Source organism: Porites lutea, chromosome 3, assembly GCF_958299795.1.
Source record: "Porites lutea chromosome 3, jaPorLute2.1, whole genome shotgun sequence".
Lineage (NCBI taxonomy): Eukaryota > Metazoa > Cnidaria > Anthozoa > Scleractinia > Poritidae > Porites > Porites lutea.
This window is the reverse complement of record NC_133203.1, coordinates 41,005,534-41,032,513: the sequence shown is the minus strand read 5'-3', so window position 1 is coordinate 41,032,513 and position 26,980 is coordinate 41,005,534. Positions and strand designations below refer to the sequence as shown.

Genomic DNA, 26,980 nt, shown 5'->3' with positions numbered 1-26,980 from the left:
CGGATTGAGGACCGGACTGAACTCATTCCGGAATGACTTGTACGGGAACAAAATTTCTTCTCGGTATCATGTGAACAGATGCAAAGAAATATATGTAGATGGCATGAACTTGTTGCGGAATGAAGTTATTCCGGTACCATGTGAACATCCCCTAAGATATGTAGACTGATGGATCTTTATTCACCTTCTAAATAAAAACAGGCGTCAAGACGCCCTCTGCACAAGGCTGCAATTAGTGGACAATGCGAGACGGTCAAAATGCTTCTTGACAATGGTGAAGATGTGGATCAAAGAGATCAGGTTTTATTTTAGTGTTTTTGGTTATCAGGTAAAGAATTTAAGGGTAATATGGACCTAAGCTGGTCTAAGCTGCTTTAGCATAATCCTGTAATTGTATGATTTTCTGTTCGCAACCCGACGCCTAGCTTTTCTTCGCTCGATATTGGAGTTAGTTGGGTCGAGTTCCTAGCCTTTTTCTTAAGGAAACTTATCTTTAATTCTTCAACAATTGTTGCGTTTTGGGATATAAGCTGTAAAGTTCTGTTTCAAAATTGATTTGTAAGAGAGGCGTTTACCTTTGGGTTGACCTTTGAAAGAATTTCAAGAATTCAAATAAAAAAGGGTGTAAGATAGTCTCAAGCTTACTGGGAAACTGAGTCCAACAATGTCCAATAATTTTGTTAGTTCCCTTTTATAACCTTCTTCACTTGCTCTGTTTATCTTTTCGTTAGTTTTCTCTGACACCTCTTCATCTTGCCTGTTGGTATGGACAGGAATCTGTTGTCAAACTGTTGTTAGAAAGGGGTGCGAACGTTAACGCTGAAGACAGAGTGAGTTCAGTCGATGGTTAAACATTTCTTACCTTGAATAAAGAGGCTTGTTTTTAATTAACCGTGGTTCTGTAAGGTACGAAAGTAAGATTTAGGATTCATTAATTCAAATTTAAGATCTCTTAAACCCATAACAATGTGAAATTTGCGTGTTATAAAAGCTTAGGTTTTTGTAACCTCGTGTTGCATCTCTAATTTTAGTCATATTCTTCTCTTTTAGTGCATGAAAATTATACAAAAAAAAAAAACTGAAAGAGTTGAAGCCCTAAAGTGCAAAACAACAACAACAAGATAATGAAATAAAACACAATTGAATTTGAAATTGGCGATTAATTTTGACAAGAGTGAAATACTTTTAATGGTAATCTGGTTTTACATAAGGAAACCTAACTCGCCTTCCTTTTAAAATATTAAATTGCCTTTGTTGTTTAATATAATGGCGCTCCTTTTAGGTGTTGCGTGTTTTAAGTTATAAATCAGTAATACAACCAGGATAACAAATTACAATTTGCACCACTTTTTCTAGTTTCAACGTACCCCTCTGCAAAAAGCGGAACGCCACAATCACTACTCCATAGTGCAGTTACTCATGAACAGTAATGCAAGGCCAAGTTACCAACAACCGGTATGATATAAACTTTAAGGGTGTGCCTGGCTTTCGGTGAATGAAAACGAGCTGATTCAACACCGCCGCCCGGTTACCTCAGTGGGATAAGCGCTGGTCTGCTGAGCGGGAGGCCGTAGGCTCAAACCCTGGCCGGACCAAACACTCAGGGTCTTTAAATAACTGAGGAGAAAGTGCTGCTTTTGTAATAACATCTGCAAACGGTTTGACTTTCTAGTCTTGTCGGATAAGGACGATAAACCGCGGGCCCCGTATCACAAGCCCTTGCACATGTAATAAAAATCTGTGGGACGTTAAAGAACCCACACACTCTTCGTTAAGAGTAGGGCACGAAGAGCCCGGTGTAGCGGTCTATCTCACTTTCACACTCATGTATGGGGGCATTATTACTCATTCCTTCATTACTTGTAAACTGCACCTTAAGCAGTCTGGCAAAGTTCCCCAAGCCCTGAGGGGAGTAGATAATATGATATTTACATTTACACATTTACAACACGTAAAGTAAAATGATTAGGGATAGAAGCCATCAAGAGTTTGAAAATAGCAAACTGGCCAGAGAAATGACGCACTTGCAGATATCATTCAGTGAATTTATTGTTTCATTATCATGAAAGTTATTCTTTTAGAGTGGCAGGTAATAATTGCCCTTTTTTTCGATTTTTGTTTACTGGGTGAATAGTAATAAATTTACTGGTTGTTGTGTCGGTTTTTAAAACTCTCGTTGCGAGAAAGGAGCACTAACAGCAAGAAATCTGGACAAGTGAGCGCGCTCGAGGGTGTAAATTGTTCCTTCAAGGACATTCCAGGAGCCAAAAAAGGAGGATAGCAGCGCGCTGCTTTACAAATCAGTACCACAAAAAAGTGGATAAATCGGTGCACACTCCGACTAATTTCTGAAAGAAACTAGATTTACAATGTGATACTCTACTCGATTTTAGGTACAGTATGGATGAAGGGGTAATTTAAGCATTATTTAAAGAATACAACGTGTTTCGGATGAATCGGTATTCATCGCCAGTTCACATAATTGTGACCTTATATAAAGTTTGATAACTAACTTTATGGATCATAATGTTGAATGTGATTACGATTTAATTTACTTGAAGACTCTTATTTTTATGTTCTCTGTCATTTATCTTGATTTCCATCCACCTTTTGAGTTGTATTAGCAAAGTTAATTACATAAAACTATGATAATTAATTGTAATTAGTTAGTCAGAGTGATTTTACTCGAACCCTGAAATAGGTAGTAGAATACTACGCACTATTTGTTAGTGTCTGTTTCACGCTCCAAGTAAAATTACGGCTCTATAATGATCACCTTTTGCAATTATCATCTTTTGTTGGCTATCTTTATGTATGATTACAATTTTGTGAACTTTAGTAACCTGACGATGGATGTTGATGTATCCCAAGCGCGTCGGTTGTGTTCTTTAAATGTTCAATTTTCATTTTACTACTACTGAATTTCGATGAACGATAAATTGTATGTGCTTTATTTTTATCACCTCAGTTAGATTCAGATTCTAGGTAAGTACACTGACTCGTTTTAACTTCTTGCTTGCAGTTAAGTTTAAAGTCACTTGCGGAGAAGGCATTCTTGCGTGTGGATACTCGATCGGGATTTAACTTGCTCACGGCGGCGGTCTTTGAAGAAAACTATAACGTTGTTTCCAAGGCGTTTGTACTACTCGATAACCTTGAAACACAAATGGGAATTTCAGCAGTTGCTGATACTCTGGCAAATCTGGAAACCAAAAGGTCTGGTCATCACAAAATTGAAAGCCTTTACCGAGAGACAGTGGATAAAGTCAATACACTGTCAGAGCTGCACCAGTGTGGACACGGTAATGATGCGGAGAAGGCAGTAGAGCTTGTATTAAATGATGGCCTGGATATAAACACTCCTGCATTGCGCAATCGCACACCTTTGTTGTGGGCAAGTCTTTCATCTTCTGGTGAGTTTATTGAGACCCTGATCGACCTTGGTGCTAACGTTAATGCTCAAAGAGCCGGTGACAAAGTTACACCTTTGATCTTATGTGCTCATTGGAACAACTTCATGGCAGTGAACTTGCTTTTGGATCATGGAGCTGATGTTAATATCGCCAGTGCTGATGGCAATTCACCACTGCACACAGCTGTCAGCAAAGGATTTTTTGATATTACCAAGCTTCTGGTTCAAAAGGGAAGCAACGTCAACCTTCGAAACAAAGAAGGAAGAACCCCTCTTTTTCTTGGTATAAAGAACAAACAAAAGCAGCTCATCAAACTTTTGATTGAAAACGAGGCTGATGTAACTATTGGATACAAGGAAAACTCTGCCGACAGAATTTACCTAATTCGAGGGCAAGACAGAGGTAGAGCAGCTTGGCACCGTGTCCTTGTGAAGAAACATTTACTGGGTTTATTTCTGAAGCGAACGAATGGAGGCAGTCTTCACGTGGCAGATTTTGGAGATGTTCTTGGGGGTGGGTGGGGAAAGGATCCTCCAGAAGGCACCACTGACAAGATACTTAAGGAGGGTGACTTTAAGTTTAAAGAAATACCTGGTGTGACCGTTCTTCATACTGCAAGCAAAAAAAACAACGAACCGGAGATAATCGATCTTTTGGTTAAGTCCGGGGTGAATGTCAACGCCCAGGACGCTGAAGGGTTCACTCCCCTGCACATGGCAGCGATCCATGGTAATCTGAAAATCGTGAAAACACTTGTTGATCTCGACGCTGACGTTAATATCGTCACAACCGATGGAAAGAATGCTGCTGAGTTAGCTCACTTGAATGAAGAATTGGAGATTGAGGAGTATCTCGAGTCGAAGATGGTTTCTTCGCAAAGAACCAAAGAAAAAAAGGATGACTCCGAACTTGCAAACTTACTCATTGAAGCTTACGGTTTCCCGGCTACATACTATTTACCAGAATCCTTCAGGGAATTGAACCTTTAAACTTTATTTTTTATTTCAATATACTCGCTGCTTATAGATAGTCAAAGTTTAATCTTAGAAGAATACGTTTAGACGCTGTTTAAGCAAGGAATTGGTGCCTTATCATTAAGAACCATTTTTAAATAAATTAGTCCGTACATTTATCTACTTCGCACTCGTATGAACCTTACGTACCTGTAGCAACTAAGGCCAGGTTCAAACGTCCGACGTATCGACATGTACCGACTTTAATGCTAATGAGGAAAATCTATTGTTCTCACAGTCTCATTTACATTAGATTCGGCACATATGCTGCGACCTTTGAACCGGGCGTGAGAAACCACTTTCAAAATTGTTAGGGTATTCATGAATTGTTGACAGTAGTTTTATTACAGTCAAAGTAGAGTTAGAGCTCAAACCAGTTGGATTCCCTCTCGTTACTGAGTCATAAAGACATAAGAGCGCGAAATGTATAGATTCCCGCGTGTGAAACGCGCGAACATTCTGCCTAGACTTACTGTCCATAAATACACGCGCTATAGACTGTACGCATTAATGGACAATAAAAAAGTGTCTTAGAGTAAGGTAGAGTTAGAAAAAATGACAAAAATAACGGTAAGGTTAACTAGTCCTTCGAAATGTAACGTTACATTTTTCGAAGGATTTTTCTCGGAAACTGTTTATTACTCAAAAAAGGTTAGCCCTTGCGAAAGGCATCAGGATGTGAAAAAGACCGTAATTCCGAACGTAAAGGTATGCATTTAAACGCACTTACTACTAGTTATAATATGAATCCAATTGAGTTTCATTTCTAGAAGTTGTGGTTTGACGACATTGCCAACATGTTTTTCTACATTTTGTCTGCCAACTGTGTTCCATTTTGCCGTCTGATTAGAAGAAAACATCTGTCTCGTTGAAATGAACTCGGATGTGGGAACATCATTTTCATCGGCATTACCTGCACAGTTATCATCTTTCATTAAAGTATTTATCCTCAGAATTTCTTTTATTTTCGTGTTCACTTTCCCCTCTTTGTGATGAGTTTCTCCCCATGGCGTTATCTGCCTTTGCTTGTAAAGCTTGAATTTTGGAATGTTCAAATCAAAGCAAAAGTTGTGAGTATCCCTACGACGAAGATTATAGATACATAATCCCCTGAGATATGCAGGGCTGACATTTACTTTCTGGAGGCCGCGTGGAGGCAACGTGGCCGAGTGGTTAGAGCGCTGGATTTGCAATCTGGCAAGTAGTCCAGTTGCCGAGGTCGGAAAATTGTTGTTTCCTTCAATTCACGGGTCAGAAAAGGTTTGATACCGGGTTATGGTAGAACAAGACCTCCTGATTAAAGCCTAATATTTCGTTGTGTAAAGTAGATCACAATAAACACCGGGAAGGTATTTCTTAGCACTATTACAATATAATGATGATAATCCAAGCAGGCCTATACCAGGCTCGCTGGCATGGAGTAGGCAAACAAGAGTGAATAATTTGTGGTGTAGGCTTTGAGTAAACGGCGTGTTTTTGTCACTCATCCTAAAGTCCAGCATGAAAACAAGGCTGAAGGCTGAATCACCATTTACTTCATATTTTTTTGCTAAAAATCTTTAAAAAATGGTACCTGACCCACTGTTAAATATAACAAAGGAATTTGTTATATTTTTAGGAGTCAAAAATGTCACGTGACCGGTCACGCTGACGCAGTCACGTGACACGCTTGACTGGCATGAGGACGAACTCTAAAGGAAAATCGCCTTTTTACCCTTACCTTTACCTTTATTAAGTTAGTAAAGCAGGCGAGGCATCACACTAACTGTTAAAAAATTAAATAAAAAGACATATTATTGACTAGGCTAGTTTGAATTGTTGTTTAAAAATGTAGTCGCTTTCTCGTTGAACACTGAAAGCAATGGGGACAACACTACCACAGCTGGGAGCTGATTCCTCTCCCTAGAGGTCCTCGGGAAAAAGGAGAATTTAAGGGCGGTCTAAGAGCCAAAGGGTGTCTGGAATTTATACTCATGACTGTTACTTGTTCGTGTTTTCTTGGAGAATTGCAAATGATTATGTTTAGTACATATTAAAACAGTGGATAGTGTTTTTCGAGCGCTCTGATTGGCTACTCAATTAATGAATATCCTGCACTATTCACCGATACACCTCCAGTTCCTCCGAGCGAGCGACGCCAAACTCGCTATATATTCAAGTCAACGAGTTCGTGAATAATTTTGTACATCATAGGGGGCTTAGTTTTCTTCGCGTTTCAAGGGATTTGAGACCAATTCTAGGCCAGGCGCTTTTATAATTTTTTTTTTCAAGAACAACTTTGTTATCAATGGTTTTGAAAGCCTGTATTTTGTACATTAGCTTACATTACCCTTTATACTCTTGGGCGTAGTATATACTGACGATGAGGCTGATGAAGAACTAGCGTTCACATTTTTGCATGCCTTACTCTACTGAGCTAGTTGTAGGCGTAGTTGTAGGATTAAAAACGCTGTTAACACTTGTCTTACATTTACTGTAGCTCGAGTTAAGAAATTAAGAAATGTATTTTGCAAAAAAGAATTAGAAGTATCCACTAAAATATACCCTGAATATCTATTGCGTTATTGCTTTATGCCGTTTTTCAAAAATTCATTTATCTGAGTCGCTTTCCTCTTATTCACTGCTGTACAAAAATTTGCCATGTGGATTTTTGCAAGTCTCGCTCCCATGCAAACACATGCTTCTTTAAAGGAAAGATTTGCAGTGTTACATTAAGGATTCGTACTGCACTCTGATCTCTCAAACTGGCAGGTTGTGAGTTCCTTTGTCATCAACACTGCTGTTAAATTTCCATCTGTCACCTCCCAACCATATCCCTCTGGTAGAACGAGATCTTGCATAACACTAATCAACGGAATGTCACCATACATAGGCCTGTTGGTTGGCACACGTCATACACAGTCGCAGACTTTCAGACGTTGATGGAAGAACTTCTTTTCCTTTTCTCTTTCATTTGGCAAAACATGAAGTATCTCAGCTCGTCGGCGTTTTTTGGTGTTCGCTTTGAGGAGACGTAGAGGTCGCATATAAATGCTTCGCATTTTGTGGCTTCTACCCTGCGGACACAGAAGTATTTCCGGTCGTCCCGTCTCTCCACCCGAAAATAACGGGAAAAGCGGCGATCGGAAATGCGTCTTTATCCGTAGGCTAGGTGGACTAGGTAGCTGTCGTCTCGTCTAGATCTGGTTATTTGATTCTTTTTATAGGAAGAGCGTCACAACGTTTTTGGCCCAATGCTCGGGAGACTTGGTGTATAGGAATAACTCGTAGCCAATCAGTTTCACGCCACAGCGAAGCCATAGTTCCTCGCAGCCAAGACGATCAAAATGAACTGCACTCAATAAAAGCACTTTTGTGTCGGAGGAATGGAAGACGATTTTTTTTTCTGCAGTTGATGCATACTTAGCATAAAGCATCAATCTTGTGTCTGCTTCCTCCTTGTTCTACTTAAGGCATGCAATATCACAGAGGAGACCTCTAGTGGAGCTTACACATCTTACTCCGTCTTTAAGCCCTTCTCCAATGATCAGTAATTTACTCTCTGCTAGCTCTTTTTGCGCCGGTTTGCACACTAACTTTGTCAAGAAGTCGCAGAGGTTTGCTTTCTTCTGAAGGCTGGAGATGTACTTTCCCCACTTCTTAGGTTTATTCGGAATTTTATGGGTGAGTGTTGTTCCATTCACCTTCTTGGGAATTGTACTAAAATGTCTTTACGTTTAGGCTTGGAACAGGGTCCCAAAAACTTACAGCGTTGGTGTCTATACGCTTCTCAACAAATTTTTCATAGCTTTTGATCTATAAGTCTCGACCTAATATACGCCTGGCCCCTGTTGATCAAAAGTTGGATAGCGCTATCCACCTGATAAATCGCTATCCAATGGATAAGTATTATGAAAGCTAATTGCGTTATCCACTGGATAGTGATTTATCCAATGCGTAGCGCTATCCACCTTTTGAACAACCTGGGCTTGATAAACTCCTTTGTTATATTGAGCAGTGGGCCAGTTACTATTTGTGAAGATTGTTATCGAAGATTTACGAAATAAATGGTGATTCAACCTTCAACTTCGTTTTCATCCTTGACTGAAGGGTGCGTAAGAAAAACATGCCGTTTACTCAAAGCCTATACCACAGACTGACCTTGCAAATTATTAGGCATTAATCGGTCTTTGGTCTTGTTCTACCAAGATCCGGCATTAAACGTTTTCTGACCCGTGGCCGGTTGAACGAAACGGCACTTCTTCGACCTCGGCTACTGGACTAGGAGGCCCCCAGGTCAAGTCCCGCTCTGACTGCCAGCTGGATTTGTTCAGGGCAGTCCGGAGTTCAAATCCTCGAACACGCTTGTAAATAGCCAGCTGGATTGCCTCCGGCCAGTTTGGATTTTTAACCATGTTATGTTTGCTTTGAATTATTTGTTTCATTCATTTGCTCGGCCCCACGAGCATTAGTGCTATAAACACTGCCGAGGGTAAATAAAGGAATTATTATTATTATTATTGTTATTATTATTATGTAAAATGTAGCACAGGGATTTTCCCTTAACCACTTTTCTAGTTTATTATTATTATTATTATTATTATTATTATTATTATTATTATTATTATTATTATTATTATTATTATTATTATTATTATTATGTCGCAGTATGAAACTTTGGAATGCTGTCCACATTATGAGTAGTATAGGGCGCATAGCGTAACCTACACCACTTGAGAAGCTATACTTAGAAGTAAAAAAAGGTCGATACGAAACCTAATACAATCCTAAAATACATAGTGATATGAATCTCTCTACTTAAAAAGCCAATTTAGAATATTATTAAATTCTGATACTCTGTAAAACTTTCGCTATCTCTACTAAAAGCTTATACATAGTGATATAAATCTCTCTACTAAAAAAGCCAATTTAGAATATTATTAAATTCTGATACTCTGTAAAACCTTCCCTATCTCTACAAAAACTTATTTATAATAATATCAAACTCTAATGTTCTAAAAAATCTAAGTAAAAACGTCAGCAAGCTTGTGTTTCTAGATTTCTAGAGAAAAAACAAAAACCTACAAACTGAAGTCCATAGCGCCCTAACTAAGTATTTATCTTAAATGTTCTGGCAATGTTTAAAGTGTTTGAGATGACCGACTTCTGCATCCGCTCAAGTACGCTCCGTGCTCTCGCTCCAAGTAGCTTCCTCACCGACTTCTCTAGGTGTTTAGAGTAACCCCCCAGTACGTCAATTATTACGTTGTACTGTTCAACCCTGTAACCATTGTATCTCTGCTTCAGCTCCCACATCATGGGCCCATACTTGAGTGTCTTTTCCTCATCTTTCTTAGCTCTACTCTCAATCCATGGGCAGCTCATTTCAATTGTGTAGACTTCTTTCCTCTCGTGGCTGACAAGTCGCGCGTCGATCCGATTTGCTCTAACTTCGTGGTGCTCTGCATAGATGGGAATATCCCAAAACGCCTCACTCGTGGTGTTCTGGTAGGCTGGTTTTGGCATCACCGGTGAGTACCATGGTGGAACCTCTTCCATTAACCCATGCTCTCGCAGGAGCTCAAAAAACAGAATCTTCAAAGCTGCATTATGCCTGTATAGGTACTTGGTTTGTGCCAGGGAAGAACATCCAGCCAGAACATGTGCAACGCTCTCAGCTACCTTCTCACATAACCTGCATAGAACTTCGCCGTCGGTGGAGGTTTGCGTCTTCTCCTTTGTGTAGAGCTTCGTAGGTAACAACTGCTCATACAATTCATACATGCCTGCGATGGTATGTGTAGGGCATGTAGCCCAACCTTTTAACCATGCAAAGCAGCTGGTTATGCTTAGGCTCTCATCTTCCCATCTGATACGGAATAACTTTCCTTGCCACTTTTTGTCTTTAGCGATCTCCAAGAACTGCTTCTCTTGAGATTGCTTCAACAGATTCCCAGCTCTTGCTGCAGTTACCACCTTTCCTCCTGTTGTAACACACACGGGATTTAGGGTATCAAGCTGAAGTGTGATGTTGAGTTCTTCAGCGTACTAAGCTGCTTCCTTCACGAGCGACTGGTAGCCTGATGCCATGGCGTGTTCTTCAAATTCTCTAACTGCTTCCACAGTCTGGTCCGGGTTCTGATACAATTTCAGTAGCGATTTGATTTTAGTGATCTTGTACTCGTGTTCGACTGATCGCAGGCCTCTACCCCCTTTCTCCCTCGGTAGATATAACAAAGAAGTCAGGCTAGCTGGGTGCTTGCCACCGTTCTCAACTATGATCTTCCGAGCTGCTCTGTCCACATCTCTTAACTCTGATATTATTATTATTATTATTGTTATTATTATTATTATTATTATTATTATTATTGTGGAATCTCAGGCTTAAAAGGTTTACGTTGCCTGGTAAATTACCCTTGGGACCAAGCAACAACAAATTCTTAGAGCACCCAAAGGAGTCCTTACATTTCAGATCCTAAATGACCAAAAATTTCCGTAATAGTCCAGCTGTTCCCAACAGAGACGCTTTCTCGATCACTTCAAGTCCGATGGCAACGTTATGTTTCTCAAACATATCGGATACAGCTCCCAATGCCTCAATCACAATTGGCACAACCTTCACTTCACCTTCCACAACTTTCCTATTTCTTTTTTCAAGAAACTGGGACTTCTCTATTTTCTCCAGTTCTTTGTCTTTTACTCGTGCATCTCCACGGATAGCGATGTCTATGATCTTAGCCTTCTTTGCCCGCTTATCAACGAAGATGATTTCCGGCCCTCTACATCCTATCACACTATACATTCAAATCCCTTAGAACTTTAAAACCTGTATTTCCTACCATTTGCTCTGGGGTATGTTTGTATCACTGATCTGCCCGTTCCAGTTCTGCCCACACAGTTGCCAATGTACATACCGCGCCACATTGTTATGTCGTCTCCTGTACTCACGTTGGGCTAACTTGCTGCACTCACTTGTTAGGTGACTTACACTTTTGTCCTTCTCTCCGCACATCCTTCACATAGGTGATTCTGGTGCAGAGCTTAAAAAACCCTGTTCTGAGCTGCATTTTACCCGCGCCATCATATTGAAACCACCATGAAGAACCGTGCAACATTCTTGTCGCCATGAACGCCATGTTATTATAAGTGTCAGTGATTTTTCTTTCTTTTTATATAAGCATACAAAACATACATGCGAAAAAACAGTTTAAAGAGAGATTTCAAAGTAATGGAACCGTTTCCTTCCTGTATAACAATAGGCCCCGTCCAAAACGTTTATGTTTTGACCTTATATGTACCACGAATACCTCATCAGTTCGCCTTGGATTGGCGTTCTTCCACACTTATTCGATGAAATTAAAATGGTCACCGGAAACTCGACACTTCGAGCACACTCTCCATGGCGGAAATTTACGAAAGTTTCAGGAGGTTCAGCGTTTTTGTGTATGAAAAGCTACATTTTGGAATATAACAATGACTCCAAATTTGGACTTGACACTTTCAACGAGTCTTAAATTGCACCTCTAATAAATGGCAACGATCCACAACCTATCAAACTGTCAAACTGTGTTCAGCCATCTCGTGAGGCCTTGTTTGCGCGTGAGAGAGGCTAAAAAAGTAGTGTTCGTATGTGTTTCTGCTTAGCAGAGGTGTTGAGTGGATAACAAACTATCTGCACAATCGTATACTGGTATTTCAAAAGTTTTATTTTTTAAAAAGATAGATGGCAATGTCTTGATAATAGAGAGGAGAAGTCGTCACGTGGCGTTGCCATGGTCGCAAAATTTCTGGATCTCAACAAACCATGGTCTTGCAATTTATATCGCAGTAAAAAAAGAAAAAACTTGACATGCACGACTTTCCTGTGTATGATTGCACCCAGGAACAAAACGGTAGCCTACACTTTTCTTCCCTCGTTCGACACTGCAAATGGCAGTCTCTGTAAAAAAAGTGTTCAGTTCCACAAATTTTGCTACCATGGTTACGTGGCGTCCTCTCTGTAATAACTAGTTCCCCAAATTACTATTTGCAAAGTCAACACGGTGCTGAACCAGTGGAAGACCGACGCACGCTACATGTCACGTTACCAGGTGTGAATTGTACACCATTTAAGTTATCCAGTTTTACCGTGATGGACTGGACACTCTCGGTTATTTTACTGACATCAGTAATGTTTAAACTTGATGAAGCCTGTTGCGAGGTTGTTCTCCCAATCAACCCCTCACTGTCAAGTTTCTCAATGTTGTTTAATTTTACCGAAACAGGAGAAGGACTTGTGGAAATAAGTTCGTCATTCACGCAAATTTTAGGAAGCTTGTTTTCCTCGGGGTGGCTATTTTCCAAGATGGATTCATCCATCTGTGAAGTTAATCTCTGCTGCTCAGTAATGTGGTTATGTTCTTGTTTCAGTGAAAACTCACTGGAAAATTCGTGGTTATTATTTGAATTCAATTGATTCTCACTTCCTGCGGGTGTAGTTTGACGACTTTGTCGCATATTTCGTTGCATTTCATCTGTGTTGAAAGTAAACGATACTGGTTTGAAATCATTTGTTGAAGTATTTCCAACGTTGATTAATATCTGCGATGTTTTTCTCACCGCACGCTGAGAAGGAGACTCGGCATATGGACTGGCTCCGCAAACCGTGTTTGCCCTCGGTCTCTGGTTATTTGAAAACATTTGTTTTGTTGAATTGCACTCGGATGTGGAAATATCATTTTCATTGGCATTATCTGTACAGTTATCATCTTTATCCGAGTATTCATTTTGATATTCATCCTCTGAATCACTTTCATTTTCGTACTTATTTTCCTCCTTTTGTGACAAGTCTTTCCCCATCGCCTTGTCTGCCTTTGCTTGCAAAGCTTGTATAGTTGCCATGTTCAGATCAAAACAACAATTGCGAGTATCTCCACGTCGACGCTCCGAGATATGTAATGTCGAAGGATCAAGTGGAGCTGACACCTTTCTGTCCACAGTTTGATCTTCCTCGCTTTCTGAAGTTGTTTTTAATATAGATGGATCCATTGAACGTCTTCTCTTAGAGGCAGAAATAGGCGACAGAGACATGCGGCGAACAGCCAAAAGAGCATGTACAGATTTCTGAAAATGAAGTCACAACGTTAAGGGTTAACGATTAGAGTGCACAATACAAGATGATAAAGACCAAAAATATCGCGAGTTACTGCCAAATCAGGTCAACTCATGGAGTAATGAAGCCATAAGTATCGCTACTCTAAAGTAGGTTGAGTTTGATCGTCCGGTTGAACGTAGTCCTGAATAGGACTGTTGTTGTTGACAGTGACTGATGTTTCGACAACCTGTGCGGTAGTCATCTTCAGAGTCAAAGTGAGTTGTATCACGTCACTTGATGGTATTATACTCTGGTTATTGATCTGATTGGTCATCTACGTCGCGATGTTATTGGTAGTCTGTCAGTTAAGCCGCGATGTTATTGGCTACGAAGACTCGTAATCAGTAATTGGCGCATTTTGATCCGTCTATCGTCACAGTTAAACAGTCGTCTATTGTTTGTCAAATTGTCAGTTCCCCAGTCGTTCTCTCGGAATCAGTTTTGCTTGATCTCGTCAATAAGTCGTTTGTACGACGCTGGTAACTGTTGGCTACGATTCAGTGGCGTTTGTTCTTAGTTAGTAAACCAGCTTTCTAACGCTACTCTGTATTTTATTTTAACTTCAATGATGACCTCCGAAGATGTCATGAAAAGGACGATCAACAGCCTGCGTGCAGGTTCTTGGCCACTTTCGCCTTTTCAAGAGAGGAAAGTCTGCGCTTCAAGGACAAAAATTCGATACTGATGACGTAAAGTCTGTTAAACTGTTGTTTACGGACGACAGACAAAAGACAAAAGGTTACAAAGCCAGGTTAAATGTAAAAGCGATGAATCTACTACAATAAAGTCATTATTCGTGGAATGTATTCTTCTTTAGACGACGTGTTTGAGCTTAACATTTGCTGCCGCTCGTTTGCAGAACTCAAAACTTTGAGATAATAGACTAGGAGAAAGTTAGAGTCTATAGTAAGTGGAACCCCATGACTACCAGATGTTAAACGTATTTGAACATTGCTTTACATTATCACTTTTGAATTGCTGTCGTGAGGGCGCAGACGTCCCTTCCGCGAAACGTTCCTGGTGAGAGACAGCTGTATTCGCAGGCTACAGGATCAATTGACTGCAATGTCTGCTTACCTTCCACCTTCTCTTCGCCATGAACGCCTTATGCTTTTGTGTGTTGATTTTCGTTCCTGTTTCATGGTTTTCCTGGTAGAAACGAGAAAGAAAGAAATCCTGAAATGGCAGCTGCAGCAAGAAAAACTAAACCTATCGTTCTCAACCAGTCCGTTAAAAAACGTGATAAGTAAATAAATAAATGAACTTATAAAAATAGGGATCCACTGAAGAGGGATGTAATAGATTTTTACACACCTTTATCCACGAATGCTTAAAGCACTCCTCTATTGTTAACCGCTTGCTGAAAAGGAAACAGTGGATAATACTTCAATATTTCCGAAAGCTACTTCACTCATGCCGCATTCTAATTCTCTAAAGCTCGAGGGAATCCGACGAATAGGTTACTCCTGACTAACTCCATGTAAGGAGGATTAGGTGAGACACATAGTTGAGGCTCTTTATGCCAAATTACCTATCTGCAGTAGTCGCAGTAGGTTCCAATATGCATCATCAAGAAACAAATAGCTCTAGAAAGAAAACTTTTGAAAAAAGAAAGCAAAAGCAAAACCAATGCTGGGAATCTTTTCGATTTCCTATTACTAGTAGTAAAGGTAAAACACATTGAACATGTTTGGTCAAGGTGCTTAAGTCATAAGTCAAAATACCCGAATTTGAACAGGACATTTTTATTAAAACATGCCTTGGATCCTTTACAAGAAGTCCTTCAATAAATTCCATTGCATCGTGAGATAAATCATCAAAACACTCATCATCAAAATCCCAGTCAGCTTTAGCTACTTTGACAAGCGTCTGATGGTCATCGTCTCCAGAGAATGGCATCAGGCCGCTTAATCTGCAGGAAATAAAAACCAACACAATTCCCAGTCAATTCTAACACGGAAATTCACCCAACAGTATTCTCCCGAAATGAAGATGGGGAATTCAGTCTTGTGCTGTCTTACGAATCAATGGGTACATGCAATTAAAATCAGTGTGCACCAAAGGTTTTAGATCGCTGTTTGATAAACGTCGGCTTGAACTCAATGAGACATACACAATTTAAATCCACTATTAATACGAACAGGAGTTAACAGCAGCATTGTACACCGAACCCCATAGTGTGCAATCCCATGACTCCAAAAGAAAGACGGGCACGTTAAAAAAATATCCAACATTCCTAACACACCTCTAGTTATCAAAACATTTAAAATATATTTTATTTGAACCAGCAATTCGATTATACTACTTACAAGACATATGTGACGACGCCTAGGCTCCTGGAAAAAGAAAGGGGAAAAAGAAAGTGTCATTTAAGAGCCACGTGGATAAGATTAACACAAAAAAACTGGAAATTGATAGCTCCAAAGATAACGGAAACACAAAAACTGCTTTACCATAAGTCACTTGCAGTTGACACAGGTTTCATTCTAATAACTTCAGGAGCTAAAGAAAGATGACAGAAATTTACCAGCACAAAGTTGAGTAACTTTCAGAAAACTACTAATGGTTTTATCGCAATTAACAAACAGAAGGAGATTGCAAACGAATTATTTTGCTTTGAGTTTACTTTGAGTGAAGTAGTGATAAAAAAAGGGATTACTTAAAATGCTGTCATGGTCTACATTGTCTCGATGGACTGCGCTCGTGGATATATTATTCCTTGATCGTCTCTAGCATAATCCGTTAGCGCTTTTGGTTTTCCTTAACTAGTTACCTAACGATGGGTGCTGCAACGGATAATCTAGAAAGTGACAAGTACATTCATAGTGCACAAAAGTAAGTATACGGACCAGAGTCTATTAGTGCAATTTACAGTAGAACTCCGGTAACTCGAACTCTTCAGTAAGGGAAACGAAAAAAAATGAGTTAGCGAGAGTTCGATTATCAGGGTCGATACAAAATTCAATTTGCCAGGTGAAAAATTGATGGTTACTGATAGTTCAGCGCTCCAATGAATAGTGCCGTGCAAATTAAACTTATTTCCTCAGAAACGGTAACATGAGTAGGCATTTTTTTATCATAAAAGGTGACCTGTTCGTTGCACCTGTCCAATTAAAATCAAATTGCTGTCAGTAGTGTTGACCACTGACCAGTTTTAGTTTTATTGTTTTTACCCTTATACAACAAGAAGGGCTAATGGGATGGCATCCGAGTGGAGTTACCAGAGCCAGAGTTCGAGTTATCGAGGTAAATTTCAGTGAAAAGAAATTTATTTCGAGTTAGAGGGGAATTCGACTTATCCTAATTGGAGTTAACCGAGTAAAAATTTCTCAGAGGAAAATGGGGTGAAATCCAAGGGAAATTGATCTTGTTTAGAGTTAGCGGGAGTTCGAATTATCCGAGTTCGAGTTATCGGGGTTCTACAGTAATTTTATGTAGTTATTTACAACAGTTAGATAGTTATCAGTTAGGTAATACCTCTATTCTAAAAACCTTCTTACCTACAAAATCTGGGGTGCCAAAAGAAGATTTAATGTCGTCCTCAGTGGTAAGATTTCTGGCGAGTCCAAAGTCAACAAGCTTTATGTCGTTGGAGTCCATACTGACGCATAAAATGTTTTCTGGCTGACAAGGAACAAGACAATGAATTCAATTTTCCACTTGTACGACAGAGTAATAATGGCTTTGAATAGATGCCAAATGGCGGCGTGGCGTTCTACTTTTTTATGCAAAAGCAAAGTTGCGTGTTTACGTAGCGTTTTTCAACAGTGGTTTGACTCCAGTACTCATTAGCCAAACCAGCTCAGTACGTTGACCCTAAAAGCAAGTTTCTAATGCTAACCCGTCAGGGCTAGGGTGTCCACGTGTATCCAGATATTGTTTGAAAAACGGAGATTTTTTTATTCCGTTTTCAAAAAAATGTGTCCACACGTGACGTATTTGAATCGTTTTCGCCCGTCCATATGAAAACGCTAGAACGATGGAAATACGATAACATCCCTTACAGAGCATGCGCATGCTAGTAGTATGTATGTATGACCTCATCGAATTCAAAAAACCCCGTTTTAGCCCGTCAGGCTCACGTAAACGAGAAGCTGGCGTTTTCAAAAGCCTCCACTCTGGGCGCCGTATTTGAAAACCTGCATTTTCGGTGCCCGAAAACGGCGTTTTTGTTTGAAAGGAAGGCTGAAACGGACAAAAAAAGTCTCCGTTTCCAGAAATGTCCGGATAGGTGTGGATGGAGCCTAAGATTCGAGATATAGCAGGAAAAAAGCGAGAGTAAGTTCATCGCCAGCGAAAAGGTTGCTCAGACAGTAGGAAAGAAAATCTCTTCCACCCACCTTAAGATCTAAATGAACTACATTCCTCTCGTGCATGAATCGTAAAGCTTCAAGGATTTGTCTGACGTAATCTACGGCATCGTCTTCCATAAAGTATTCTTCAGCAACAATTCGTTCAAATAATTCACCACCTGGGACACTGTACGGAAACAACAGAGAGATTTAGAATCATCATGGTTATGAAGCCTGTTAGACTCCTTTGGTGGTTTTATGTTTTCGTGGAATTTCGTGGTGCACAACGTTGAATGGCACTCCTATCATTTAGATCATATTGCCCAATAAAAACGCCGCATTTATTCATTCCGTCACAATTTTTGGATCATTTTACCTTTCTTGAAAACTTGCCCCTCCCCTCAGCCGACATGTTGTCGTAAGTGAGAAGTATGTGTTAATGTCGGCTTAGGGGAGGGGTAGGTGGGCAGTTTCCCAGAAAGGTAAAACATGTGCTCCCAATTTTTAAGCAAAATACAAAGGATTGTGCCTGTCAGAGAGCTTCTAAGAAAAACTTTTGTTTCTTCTAACAAAACCTTCAGCACCGTTTTTTTCTTTCTTTAATGTTCTCTGCTTTTCATAAAAAATGTCCTCCACTGACTATGAAATCACGTTTAAGGCAACCTCTCTGTTTGTGCCACTTGACCAACTTTTTCTTTTACTTTTTGTTTGCTTGTCTTTATACCTATACAAAATTGTTGTTTCATTCATAAGGAATATTTTGGCCTGTTTTCATCTCCTCATTTCCTAATTCGAGCAATTGTCAATCTGAATCTCACGTTTGCCGTAGACGTTACCCTATGGGTTCTCCAATGATCGAGACGGAAACTGAATTGAACGTAAAGATACTAAACTTTCTTAAAGCTACACAATGAGCTCTTACCACAGAACAAATTCCGGACATTCCGGTTCGGATTCAAATGGAACATGAATTTTCGGGGGCGAGGATACATCTGAAAAGGCCAGTGAGTCCTACTTGTTCAAAGCCATTTTTGGTATCAGTTTCAGGCATTCGCGGCCGTCTTTCGTAAATGGAATTCACAAATGGTAAACGCGATTCCGGGATGAACTGTATTCGAAGTCCTCAATTTTTCTTACCATTTGCCCTGTTCAGATTTGAGCAACGCTCTCACTCCCAATTTATTTATAAACAAACGCAAGGCAAGACATACTGTAATAAAATTAAGCACACTTACAATTCCAAAACCATTACAATTTCAAAAGGTGTCTGATACGCATCCAATAGCTCCACAAGTTTGTTGTGTGGTCCCAGCGCCCTCATGACTTCAATCTCCCGCATAACAGTCTTCCTAAAAGTGTGGCTGGAAGTCTTGATGATTTTTGCTGCGTAAACATTTCTTTTTTCTTTGTGCATACACTTTTTAACTATTCCATAAGCACCTCTAGGGAAAAAATGTATTTTCGTAAACAACTTACTGTATAATCCTTTTTCAATAAAGCGCTTATCTTATTGGGATTTATCAACCTTTATATAACATTGTAACGATTTCGACTCTTTCGCTAGTGGCCCATATTTTGCCGTTGTTACTTAATGTGGCGAAGCACAGAAACCGAAATTTATAAGTTAATTAACAAAATTCTTTATTTATAACTTAGGTCTCTTTAACTACGGCGGTTTAACGGGTCACATTCGCCATAATAAGGCCCCAAGAAAATGAAACCTGCCGTCATGTTGGTGGGAGTTGAACTATTTTTTTCCCTTTGTAGAAACGTTCTTTTGTTGAAATAATTTTACATACTGCTGCTAACCAAATGCCGAGTGAAAGAGAGTAAGAGTCGTAGGCTGCTCTTTCGAGGCTTATAAGATCATATAAGATGATAAACTTTCATTGATACCCGAAACTGTCTTTCCACTGAACCGGATCACTAGGGGCCTGGGATGGACCGTACGTAAACTTATCGTGCCAAATGACTACGCCACGTAAACATTTAATACATTTTCTGGGCACAATAGCATAATTAAAGATCATCTGATCAATATGGGCGTTATTTTGAATATTATCAAGTCTAAATTCAGGATACGAAAGCTTATCACACAATTTCAGGTGTTTTGTTGACAGACATTCAGGATGATTTACAAATATGAAAACTAATTTCAATTATGTCCAAAATTCAAGTGACGTGATTAGTTTACGCTGTAATTAGCATTTTTAAGATAAAATTTGTTACAATGTTCCTAGAACAAAAATACAATCCAACTGTCGCCTGTGTCTTCGTTTTTATGGTGTCCGGTCTCAGTTCTGTATAACACCCGGGGGATTCCCATATGAAAGTGGCGTGGATGATCGTCCTGTCCCTTAGGGATAGAAACTACAGCTTTTGGTTGTTCAGCAGAGTCAAATCATTACACATTCCCATACAGGTATCACTTAAAGTTATGCTAAAAATATATCTCTATGAATAGAACCAAGCGCCGTCAAATTGAAAGGAAGCTGAGAAACCAATATAGGGATAGGACGCAGGCTTTTAATATAAGTCCCCCAAAGTAAAACAGACTGTACCAAATGAGGCGACCACTTCCCGGAACCAATTAAGGGCTGTAGGGATTTAAATTTTACTAAACATGTTGAAATTGAATACTGTCTTCAACAACGTATGAAGACATTCCGTTTTCGTAAAGTTGCATTTCGTTACCTTAAGCTTTATTTACTTGGGAAATAAAGTCCCCTTTTTTCCCGATCACCCTAAGGGAGACAAACATCCCCGTCTATTTCATGTAAGATTCCCCCGGGTAATAAACGCAAATCATACTGTACGTAAATATAAATTTCTCCAACCTTTAATTAAAGTTTAACCGCAAAAGAATTTCTTCTTTCAAGTCGTAGAACTCGTCTACAACTCCATAGTTTACACATTCCTCTTCTTCCTCATCGTCGTTCTTTTCAAATGTTTTTACCGCAACGATATTGACAGCGTTTATATCGCCAACTGTACATGAGATGGTAGATGTCTCGGTAAGCTTTTTTGTTTGGCAAGCTGAATAGAAATGCTGTTGCGAAGAAGCACAATGCGTTTTAGCAAAAGAACTTGATGCAGTCACTGTGGGAAATTCCATCGCCATATTTTTCAAATCAAAACAACAGCTTGAATGAGTTTTTTTAGTGATATCAATTATTCGAAACATTATTGCCCCATGAACGTCTGCTGAAATGAACAGTTTAATTCCTTTTCTATAGTTTGCAAATATCAGCTGGAGCTCATGTGCAGATTAGTGAAAGAACCAATCCACACAATTAATTCAAAGTGTTGACAATCCAAACACAACATACAAGTTCAGTAGAGTGTGATACTTGACCAAAAAGTATTGTCCCGGACAAGAAATTCTCTGTTTTCACTGTCACGTCATCAAAAATAAAAATCCAAACCATTCAATACAGAGAGTCCAGAATCTGGGAAATGAAAGAAGATAAATAGTTTAAAAGGTCTGTGTGATATTTCATATGCGAGATGTTCAGGAAAACGTTTTGCCCAAATTTATAAAGCTTTGTATGGAGATGCCCAATCAGGAGCCGGCATCCGCCTGAATTTTTGGAAATGGTCCGGTGAGAGTCTGTACCCAGGGGCTCTTTCGCCCGTAATGAAAACTTTCGTCCCGCCTTTTCTCCCGACACGACTGACTGCCCCTGGGTCTCCGAGGATGAGGAACTCCTAGCTGGCATTTTGTAGAATACCAAAGGCAAGACGTTTCCAGCGAGAATATCAGCAAAATATGTACATTTTCTTCTGAACGCTAATTTGAAGCTGTTTCACTGTGCATTCTTCTGGTTTTTCTCAAGGTAAAATCACCCCGAGGAACATCTTCTTCCTTTAGCCTGTGTACAGATGTCCTCCCTCCCTCTAAAAAATTCGGGAGAAGAGACTCTTCTCCCGATTTTTTCTGAGGGAGGGGGGACGTCTGTACACAGGCTATCTTCCTCCAGCTTTAGCTGTTTTAACGCTGCTGAAACTTTCCACTTCGCTTTCCGCCATATTTGTTTACATTCGCGCCTTCCGCCCCCCCCCCCCCCCCCCCCCGCCCCGCCACAAATAAATCCCATAAATGCGCACGCACCTAGTTTCGGTCCCAGGCTATCACTCTTTTCCGAAGTGAGCTATTAATACCACATCACATGAGTAAGAGCAGTGTGCTCGTAAATGACCATTGGTTTATTAATAAACAGATGCTTGTTCTGAAACAAACTAGCTTGACAATGGGAAACAAGAATGACTAGTCCAGAATCGAAGTGCAGGCTGTGGCAACCTTAAAGGTTTGACGTGATTTAAGCAGAGCCTGCCCTAATTTCTCCTCCTTGATCAAGAAGACAAAAGAAGCCTCTGCTGACAGTGTGGCGTTCAGACTTTGCACTATGTCCTCTTTATACTTAAATGTTACATTAACAGTTTAATAAAGCAGCATGTAATGGCTATCTTTTAGATGGTGATATGCCAATCCCTGTTAGCTACCTTTAAATAAACCTCCATAATTTAAGGGTGAGTGTTGTTGCCTCACTGTAATAATAAATATTTACCAGAAACTGGTCATCTGTCAAATTTTATTTTCACAGGTGTACTTAAAATTCTGTTGGTTAGCCTATGAAGTAAAAAGCAGAAGGAATGCTGAATTTATGTCTCCTGAAGGTATCCAGTTTCTGTTTAAACAAGGAATTTGTCCAATGCTTGTTTTCTGCACATGATGTTTCATTTTTATGGAAACAATAACATTTGGTGCTCAAAAAAGACAGTGAACAAGTCTTACCAGACTTGCCTTAAAAGCCTTGTGATCATTCGTTCATTATCTCTAACTCCCATTTAAAGTGTAGTGTTCAATGTAATTAATTATACTTTTGTGTAATTGTAGGTAATGTTCCTTTTCTAAGAGCTGACAGGCAGTTGATAAGTGATTTTAGTGGCATTACCTCATTGGGGAAAAGGTAGGGATAATGATTTTGTTTTTCCACTGTGATTAGCTCATCAAAGTCTAAAATCCTAAGATAAAAATGCTCTTAGCAGTCCCTCAGAATTGTCACATGGGCAAGCAAGTAAGTTGAAAGGGAATGAGGCAAACAGGTGGGATTACATTGCACCTGAGAAGATGATATTTGCTAGCACACCACCCGTGTGAAATACCTCCATGGAATTCCATGGATTTCCATGGAAAATTCTCCATGGAATTCCATGGAGGATTAGGACATCAATTTTTATGGAATTCCATGGAAATTTCTCCATAGATTTCCATGGAAAATATTTGCATGGAGGATTAGGACATTTCCCATGGAATTCCATGGAAAACATTAGGACACCAATTTCCATGGAAATTCCTGCATCGACATTTTCCATGGAATTCCATGGAAAAGTTCCATGCAATTCCATAGAAACTACTCCATCGATTATTCCATGGATCTCCAGGGAGTTTCATGGAATTCACAGAAATTACACATTTAAAATACGCAGTGAATCAAATGGAACACATAACAGATAATTTTTGGTCCACTGCGATTTATTTAATCAATAAAAGGACTGCATAAATCTCCCTTTTAAAGATATCAATCAAAAGTTAACATGCTTTTGGTGGAAAATTTGACATACTGTAGCTAAAACAAATTAATGTTTACTTGTGACTATATACATCGCAGTTAAGAATGCAGCAATCATATTGAAGTAGCTTAAATGAAAAATTTAGATTTAATATAAAGCAAGGAATCTTGGCCTGGTGTTTAAGAAAAGTAACAGGCGAACAGATGCATAATTGAGAGAAAAAAATAAGCTAATACTTGAATGCGTAAACCGTGAGTATGCAAGACTTAAACATGGCTTTATTTAATGCCACGAAGAAGGGAAGTGCTACTTATTTCCTCAATCAGAACTATGGTATTTAGTTATAGCAAAGTCCTACCTATAATCCTTGGGAAAAACGGCGTCAGCCACAATTATAATTTATCAGTCTCTTGTACAGTTTTTACGTAGCAGGCATGAAAATTCTAAATATGATATTTCTTCTTATACATCGAAGCAGTCCATCGAAGTACAGTCTTCGATTTCTAATTCTGCCAGAATTAGTAACTATTCCGAAGGATTCCAAAGGCAATTTGCAGGAAAGACCACATTCATATCTGTATAAACAAAAAAGATGAAAACTACATATTAAAACCGATAAAAAGGACCCGAAAAGTCACCCTTCTAAATCTAGCAGAGACAATCGAGCGGATGAATTTTGAAAATAATGTATGTCATAGCAAATACACGTCGGTGTAGGGTCCTGTACGAATAGCAGCACTGTGTCAATGTAATGAAGCAACTGCATGTTGTTAATAACAGTGATCTTCTCATATTTTAAATGCAACACTGCTTTTAAAAGATAAATGGCAGACAGCCCTACTAAAAAACAATTTTCTATATTTATTTTTTTTAACAGGATCATTTTTTTATGAAGCACTCAAAACATTCCTCTTTATAGTTAGCAATAAAATTTCTTACACTGGGACTTTCAGCGTCGCCTGTCGGTGAATAATACTTTTGCATTGTCTGTGTAATTTAAACTAACTGCACTATTTTGCTTTTAGAAAACTTCCAAATGTTTCCTATTTTTCTATCCAATAAAAAGTGCAGACTTGAACATGTGGTTAATGAGTTGATGAGTTGCTTGATACTGAATTTCTATGGATTTTCTCATACAAACTGCATGGTATTCTATCGAACTCCATGGACACTATAGCATTCCATGAAACTGCATCAGTACTTCAGGGAACCCCATGGCATTCCATGGAACTCTACAATATTCCCTGGAATTCCATGGACCTCCAAGGAAACTCCTTGGAATTTCATGGCATTCCATGGAACTCCATCACTACTTCATGGAACTCCATGGCATTCCATTGATACTCCATGGAACTCCATGGCATTCCATGGATACTCCATTGAAGTTCAGTGGAATACCATGGATTTCCATGGATTTCCATAGATTTCCATGGATTTCCATGGATTTCCATGGATTTCCATGGAATTCCATTGAGGTATTTCACACGGGCACCTCTACCTGAGTCTTCCCATGACAGCTGCTTTCCCAGCTAGTCTTGGCCTTCTAAAACAGAACCTTGCATGGAATACAATAAAACCTGTGTGTAAAAACATAATGGATTAAGAACCTCCTGGCAGAAATTTGCCACTTTAATACCCCAAGATACAAGAACCTATACATTTTGCCTGACCAAAAAAAAAAAAAAGATTCTCATACACCAATGTACATGCATGCAGGTTTATACTGTATTTTTGGCACATGGTGTTTGTTGTAGGGATCAATCTTTCAAAGTAGTTCTTTTGCAATAAATCAATTAGCCAAAAATGTCACTTAAACCCAGGCATGTTTAATTTTACAGGGCTTCTCTGCTAGTAAGGATTTGGAAATGAAAGACAGCTGAGCTGAAATGGAGGCATATGTATCGCTGGTTGAAAACTCTCTTGTCCCAGCTAGGGTAATCAACTTCTCACATTCATTAATTATGCATGTTGGAAATCTAGTGATGTCTGATGGATACCTGATGTCTGATGGATACCTGACCTTGGTTTATGCAGAAGATGTACATACTGACATATAATGTGATAATTAGGAAAAAATGCTTAGAACAGGAACTTTTGACAAACCTTATTAATCCTAACAGGTGAAACAACCAAGTCTCATGCATTTAGTGCCTTACCAACACAGTCTCTGAGCCCCAGGGGGAGGGGGGGGGGGGTGCTTCAGATGAGAGCAAAAATCAAAATCCAAAAAATTCCCTATGGCTTTCATCAACCCCCCCCCCCCAAAAAAAAAAAAAAAAATTCCATTCCAAATTTCCTAGCCTTAAAATTTCCAGAAAGTAAAACAAGCTTGGTTGTTTTTATTCGCAGAACGACACAGCTGGGATATGCAGGAATTTTCAGATTGTTTCGAATACCCAAAAAATCCCTACTAAATCAAGCCACCCAAAAAAATACTTACCAAATTTTCCTACCAAAAAATCCCAGAATCAAAATTTTCAAACCCAAAAAATTCCTTCTATCATCCCCGTCACTTGAAATCTGGATTTACCCCCGGGCTCTTAGCTTAAGGAATGAACAATAAGGCATGACATTAATATTTCCAAGCTAGGTTCTTACTTGAGCTACTGTGTTCTCCGTAAACCACGTGATGACTCCTATATATTTTACTCACTTTCAAAACCTTTTAATGATTTAGCTGTACATAAAAATTCTAAGCTTGCATAAGGCACTTTTTAACGGCCAAATGGACAGCTTTGACCAGGGTATGTTCCAGTTAAAACGGTGCATGGAATGAACCTCCTCTAACTGATTCTTGATGTAATTTCAAATTCTCCTTTGCTTCACAAACAAATGCAAAGCCCTTTGTGCTGAGAATTCATCAGTTAATCAGAAGTCACTCAGGGCTTTTTTCTCTTTGCACTACTTCATCTCTGCTTTACAGAAGAGAATTGATGATGTCACAAAAACCAAATTTGTGAAAGTATGGGATATGTTGGCATATGTCCAGAAAGAACAAGATGAAAACTTTTCAGGCTCCATTAACTGAAAATCCCTCTAAAGTGATTGTGATGTCATAAAAAAAAATAAATTTGTGAATTTATGGGATTTGTCAGGACATTCTGATAGAGAAATATCCATGAGGGCTGCTTGCCAAAAACTAGCATTGAAGCAAATTGTCTCAGACATATTAGCCCTTTTCTGCTCTGATGACTCCGTACAAAATGTTTAGACCCGAAAGGCAAATTTAGAAGGATTTGTGTGGAGTCATTAGAGCATAACTGGGCAAATACCTCAGAGACATTTTGCCCCCAAAATGCTAATTTTTGGCAAGTAAGCGTCTTAGACGTTGTTTTTTCAGACTATCTTGACAAATTCCATAAATTCACATATTTTATTTTTATGACATCATCACTCTAGGACTTTACAGGTCTGGATCGTAAAATATTTCATTTGAAGCTAATTTTAGAAGGATTGTAAGGAGTCATCAGAGCATAAACGACAGGTGCTTTATACACTGTACATGTATCTCCCCGCTAATTTGGGGCTAATAAGCTCATTTTTTTACGTTGCTCTTTCTGAACATGCCATTGAATC

General features: G+C 39.3%; 4 protein-coding genes across 6 annotated transcripts in view; 2 read left to right on the top strand and 2 right to left on the bottom strand.

Moving 5' to 3' along the window:
• LOC140931141 (uncharacterized) overlaps positions 1-4,545 on the top strand; it is a 32,557-nt gene extending 28,012 nt beyond the window's left edge. The window contains exons 3-6 of one of the 3 annotated variants that reach the window (XM_073380889.1): positions 202-300; positions 732-830; positions 1,357-1,455; positions 3,023-4,545. In XM_073380889.1, the coding sequence (XP_073236990.1) occupies positions 202-300; positions 732-830; positions 1,357-1,455; positions 3,023-4,402 (1,677 nt within the window). In that variant the 3' untranslated portion in view covers positions 4,403-4,545. Of the gene's footprint in view, positions 1-201; positions 329-731; positions 831-1,356; positions 1,456-3,022 lie in introns of those variants that run through there. The other 2 variants (XM_073380890.1, XM_073380891.1) reach the window with 2 other exon arrangements.
• The window catches only part of LOC140932302 (uncharacterized), a 118,461-nt gene that overhangs the window by 54,726 nt on the left and 36,755 nt on the right, over positions 1-26,980 (top strand). The gene's annotated exons all lie outside the window — the stretch shown is intronic.
• Positions 9,007-10,418, bottom strand: LOC140929748 (uncharacterized). The gene has a single exon (XM_073379462.1). The coding sequence runs from the start codon at positions 10,187-10,189 to the stop codon at positions 9,515-9,517; it is 675 nt and encodes a 224-aa protein (XP_073235563.1). The 5' UTR covers positions 10,190-10,418; the 3' UTR covers positions 9,007-9,514.
• On the bottom strand, positions 12,091-20,951 carry LOC140929997 (uncharacterized). The gene is made up of 10 exons (XM_073379663.1): positions 20,686-20,951; positions 19,066-19,272; positions 17,879-18,017; positions 17,039-17,162; positions 15,992-16,040; positions 15,848-15,874; positions 15,298-15,450; positions 14,853-14,898; positions 14,616-14,687; positions 12,091-13,507 (listed from the first exon to the last, which is right to left on the bottom strand). The coding sequence occupies exons 1-10, from the start codon at positions 20,949-20,951 to the stop codon at positions 12,440-12,442; spliced, it is 2,151 nt and encodes a 716-aa protein (XP_073235764.1). The 3' UTR covers positions 12,091-12,439.

Coding starts and splice junctions, on each gene's coding strand:
- LOC140929748 (XM_073379462.1), bottom strand. CDS start 10,189: ATGTATGAATTGTATGAGCAGTTGTTACCTACGAAGCTCTACACAAAG.
- LOC140929997 (XM_073379663.1), bottom strand. CDS start 20,951: ATGGCGATGGAATTTCCCACAGTGACTGCATCAAGTTCTTTTGCTAAA. Junction 17,163..17,878: donor TAGTTCATTTAGATCTTAAG/GTGGGTGGAAGA, acceptor GTTCCTTGTCAG/CCAGAAAACATTTTATGCGT. Junction 14,688..14,852: donor TTAAGCATTCGTGGATAAAG/GTGTGTAAAAAT, acceptor CGTTTCTACCAG/GAAAACCATGAAACAGGAAC.